The sequence below is a fragment of the Oreochromis aureus genome, linkage group 6, assembly GCF_013358895.1.
Source record: "Oreochromis aureus strain Israel breed Guangdong linkage group 6, ZZ_aureus, whole genome shotgun sequence".
Taxonomy (NCBI): Eukaryota; Metazoa; Chordata; class Actinopteri; order Cichliformes; family Cichlidae; genus Oreochromis; species Oreochromis aureus.
Window position 1 is genome coordinate 6,997,771 of NC_052947.1, and position 4,986 is coordinate 7,002,756.

The 4,986-nt window shown below is 37.8% G+C and overlaps 1 protein-coding gene across 1 annotated transcript; it reads left to right on the plus strand.

The window, feature by feature from the left end:
* Positions 1–3,818, plus strand: LOC116333409 (B-cell receptor CD22-like). Its single transcript, XM_031756637.2, has 7 exons — positions 1–201; positions 552–908; positions 1,059–1,319; positions 1,993–2,253; positions 2,943–3,024; positions 3,112–3,172; positions 3,357–3,818. Exons 1-7 carry the CDS (start codon positions 147–149, stop codon positions 3,531–3,533), a joined length of 1,254 nt encoding a protein of 417 aa, XP_031612497.2. The 5' UTR covers positions 1–146; the 3' UTR covers positions 3,534–3,818.
* The last annotated feature ends 1,168 nt before the right edge of the window (positions 3,819–4,986 follow it).

A 4,986-nucleotide genomic window follows, 5' to 3' on the forward strand; every position in this document is an offset into this window, starting at 1 on the left:
CCAACACAAAATGGAATCTTTACAGACAATTTAATTCATTTTTAGAAGTGGAATTGTTTATTGATGGGTCTGATTCCTGGATACTTTATTTACCTGGGTTTTTTTTAAGTTTTTATTGTCTCTAAAGTCAGATAAGTGAAGCGACTATGAGTTTAACTGGTGTGATGGGAAGATTTGTTGTTGCCCTTCTCTCTGTGTCAGGTACTGTATATCTTACATTTAGATTTCTGTATATATACATTTACATCTGCTGAGGTAAAAGATGGGGATGTGGGAAAATAAGGTAGACTCAGGCAGTTTAGTTTTTAAAAAATATATATACTGTATGGAAATTACAATGTGGTTCAGTGTGTATGTGTGTGCATGTGCTTGCAGAGGTGGGTTCATTTTCTCATAGTTACTTTAAATAATTGGTGAGACTGATTGAAGACTTTGATTCTTGTCCTGTGTTATCTCTTCCACACATTAGTATGAGTGTTTTGTCTTATTACCCGACTGTTAAGAGAAGTTGTTCATTTTATTTGTGTTATCTCATGTCCTCTATGTTACAGTGGTGCAGAGTCAGACTGAATATGGAGTGACTTACACTGTCACTCACATCTATGCTGTAAAAGGATCAACAGTGGACATACAGTGCACCTACACATACCCACCAAGAAAAAATAATCAAAGTACTGAAGTTCAAAAGAGGTTGTGGTACACTAAATGGAACAAAAACGTACCTGTGGATCTAATAACTGACCCAAACTACAGAGATAGAGTGAAGTATTGTTTTCATGGGAATAACTGCACTCTGAGAATCACAGACCTGAGAGAGAGTGACTCAGCTAAGTACATGTTCAGGTTTGAAACAAATCAGCCGGGTGGACGTTTTAGTGGTTTAAATGGAGTCATTTTGTGTATCACGGGTAAGATTTTTATTATCAAAATAAATCATTAATGGGGTTTCAGAGTCACTTTGTATATTTGAATAAGAGTGGAGTATTTAAAATATGTTCCACTATGAAAATTTTAAACCTCTTTGATATCAAACATTTTTACCGTGTTTCCTCCTCCAGATGCTCCAAAGCTTCTCTCTGTGTCAGTGAGTCCCTCTGCTGAGATAGTGGAGGGCAGTTCAGTCACTCTGACCTGTAGCAGTGATGCTAACCCAGCTGCTAAATACACCTGGTACAAGGAGAATGGTCATGCAACTCTAAGTGAGGAACAGACTCTGTTTTTCCGCTCCATTCAGTCCTCCGACTCTGGACAGTATTACTGCATCACTGTAAAGAGCCTGGAGTTAAAGTGCTCTGGATACAAATTTATTGATGTGAAATGTAAGTTTAACTTAAAACATACACTTTCTCCTGCTCTTCTGTTTGACATTCACATTATGCAGCTGTAATGTTTTTATCAGCTTCAGAAGATTTATACATAACTGTTTCTAGATATAGATTCAGGAATTTTAATAAGGAAGTTATCCTCAAAACTGTCTTTAAAGAAATACCCAGCATTTAATGCAACTTTATATCTAATAGAAGTTTTTTTTTTAATTATTATCATTAACAATACCAACTAACTATTAAATCATTTTGAAAAAGCATTTTTTTTTTGCATTTAGAAAAACAAAAAACGTTTTTCCCCCTTTTAAGTGGTCATAGAGTGACTTACAGAAATCACCGAGTCTACTTTCTTAGAGTTTGTTTAAAGACAAACTAAAATAAATAAAGAAACAACATTTCTTTTCCTAATAACCCAGCATTCAAGAATTATTTCTCTATTGTTACAGTTTTCCTGATTCATGTGTTATTTTGTTGTAGGGATCAACTAATGATGGGAATTTACTGTTAACTGCACCTACCAAGCACCAGACTTCCATAGATGTACTTTTCTGAACTAACTCTAATCGCCTGGTCATCAAGCCTCTATTTAGGCCAACAATAGTCACTGAAAACATTAATGCATACATTAATTATTGCATCAACAAAATGTTGATGTTTCTTCCTCCAGATGCTCCAAAGCTTCCCTCTGTGTCAGTGAGTCCCTCTGCTGAGATAGTGGAGGGCAGTTCAGTCACTCTGACCTGTAGCAGTGATGCTAACCCAGAAGCTAAATACACCTGGTACAAGGAGGGTGAAGATTCCCCTAAAACGTCAGGACACAACTTCACCATCAGCAACATCGGAGCTGAGCACAGTGGGAGTTATTACTGTGTGGCCCACAACAACAGAGGGACTCATAACTCCACCTTACAGCTGACTGTTGTAGCAGGTAATGGTTTCCATTTAGCAAAGCATCATTTGAATCTAGCAAAAACAAAAAAAGGTTATGTAGATTTAATGACCATTGTGACTGTTAGCGCCATTTATAGTTATTACATGTTTTATTTTGAAAAGCCTAAAAAGGATATGGTGCTTTTGTTGTGAAAGGTTTGTGAGAAATAAACAAGCGAGTGGCGGAGCGACACGATGGTTTTACCGTCGTTGTTGCACAAACCGACGCGTAAAACAGCCTCTTGTCCATCCAGACTCTGATTTTAGATATAAGAAAAATAGAGAACTCCAAGAAGAAACAAGATAGCCGCTACAGTGACCAAGCTCCAACCTAACGGGACGTGAGGGCAATAAATCCGGGTACCTGGCAAAACCTGAAAAATGCTCAATCTCCTCATGATTTATCACTGCTCTTCCTACATACATTCATTGCATGTTTAGATAGATTTGTTTGTTTTACACTTGAGATTTTTCTGACTTATTTTTTCAATACGAGGTGTTTTGGTATTCAGGATTCAGACTCATCTGCCTTCCTCAAAACAAAGACACAGAAGCAGATTTTCAGACTATACATGGGGCTGCATGGCTGTGCTCCTTTATGGGACAGCAGGTCCCGAATATTATATAACACTTATTTAACTGTAATTTTCTTATATTTTATTCATCATGCATACACTGTTTCCATAGGAGCATGGAAGGTAACAGCTGCTGGAGTAACTTTTGCTGTTCTCCTCTCCATCATAGCCCTCTCTGTCTTCTTGTGGATTTGGTGAGAATTTGTGTTACATCATTCAGATTCAGTTTATCAGAAACAATAAATGTCATCTCATTGCTCATCATTGTTTACTTTAACCAGGAAAAGGAGATCCTCTAAGGAATTATCTCAACCTGGAAACAGAGCAGGCAACAGAGAACAGGTGAAAACAATCATATCATTGTTGTGCTACACAACAACACTCACTTCTAGTATAGAAAAAAATCAGCTGACTGAGAAATGAATCAGCTCTATCGTTGATCATGCCAAGATCTATCCTTTAAATTTTATCATATGTCAAGTTTGTACCTAATACAAATTTTTCTATGCCACGTCAACCTGATCAGAAACAGCCACAGGATCAAGAAGACCTTCAGTATGCCAGCATCCATTTCCCCCAAATCCAGGCCGATCCTCTCTACTCCAGCATCAGAGGAACTCAGTCCCACATACACATGAAGGAACAGGAGGTTACCGAGTACACTGCTGTTAGATTTAAGAGAGACGATGGGGCCCTGAGGTGAAACAGCTCCTCACACAGAAATGTTCCCCACTACAAAGTGAACTGTTTGTGAAATACATTGTATAAACAACATCATTAGCCGTTTCCGGGTCCTAAACTCCGTCCGCTTCGGGTCCCAAAGTTAAACAAACACTGCAGCATCACTGAGAGCTAAAAACTGTCTAAATTCTTTCATCTGTAATAAAATGATCAGTGTGGCTGCTCTACCAGGTGTAACTATGAAGTTGTGCATTGTTATCACTTGCATTGTTACCTTGTTATCAAATTAAATTAATATTACAATTAATTACGTTTGTTGGCAGAAATTTCTCTTTTACATGATTAATCCATTTTTGCTGATATTCTGGCTCATTCTGTGGCACATCTCAGCACACAAAGTCATCATTCCCTTTTTATCACATTACCTCACCTCAGTACAGTCATACTGTGCAACAGTCATCAAACTCAGCACTAACTATTGTGCAAGAAGGAAGGAAGCAACTGGACTTCTGCCTTGTGCTTATGGAACTGTCGACAGCCCGCTTCTGAATTGCACAAGTATTGCTGCGTTTCATTTAGTTTAAACAGATGTTATCTCCCTGCAGAGATGTTTTATTGACACACAAGGAAAAAGAGAAGAGCGGCTAGTTTTAAATAAAAAACTGCAGTGTCTATATTTCCACAGAAATGTGACTTAAATAGAAAATCACAGACATGTGATATTGATCCTGTTAGAAGGGTGAATGCTGCACAAAGCTGACAGAGTAGCTTAGCTGTATACCAATAGCGTTTTGACAGGACAAGCAAAGCAAGCAGTGCTTGCCTTGCCTCTTAAAAATAGACATAGATTAAAATGTACCAAAGTAAATAAATCTCTATCCTTTCATCTGAGACAGAATTGCCATAAAGCTGGTGCTGGCAAGCTGAGAAGCCAGCGGCTTTTTTTCTGTTGCTTAGTGCATGTTCATTGTGGATAAACCTCTGGTGCTTTACAGTAAATTGACAGGAGACCAGTGTGTGAGGCAAGCTGCTGCTGGCTCTGCTTTCACTGAGATCAGTTACAATCTGGGATTTGTATGAATGCACAGCTAGCATTCACAAGTAAATAAGTAAATAAGCTTCAGTGATTTAGCATCATAACGGATGATCTTCCTCTTGCTAACCACCTTGGTCAACATGTGTGATGTAAAGAAAGAGAGTTTGAAAAAGTTGTTAATAATATCTTGAGTATATTATCAAGGAATTATCAAGATCCTCAGCAGAGTTTTCAGATTAGCATCTATGAGAACCTCTGAGCTGTTTTGCTAAAACTCAAGCTAAATTTTTCAACAATATTTTAATCTCATCTGTACATATTGATGGTTAATCATGTCACACTGCCAAACCCTTTAATTCTGGATACAGTGCAGTATCATTTTGCCATGAAGAACTAAGGTACTTCTAAAGGCAAAGATTCAATAAGGCTGGAAACATTC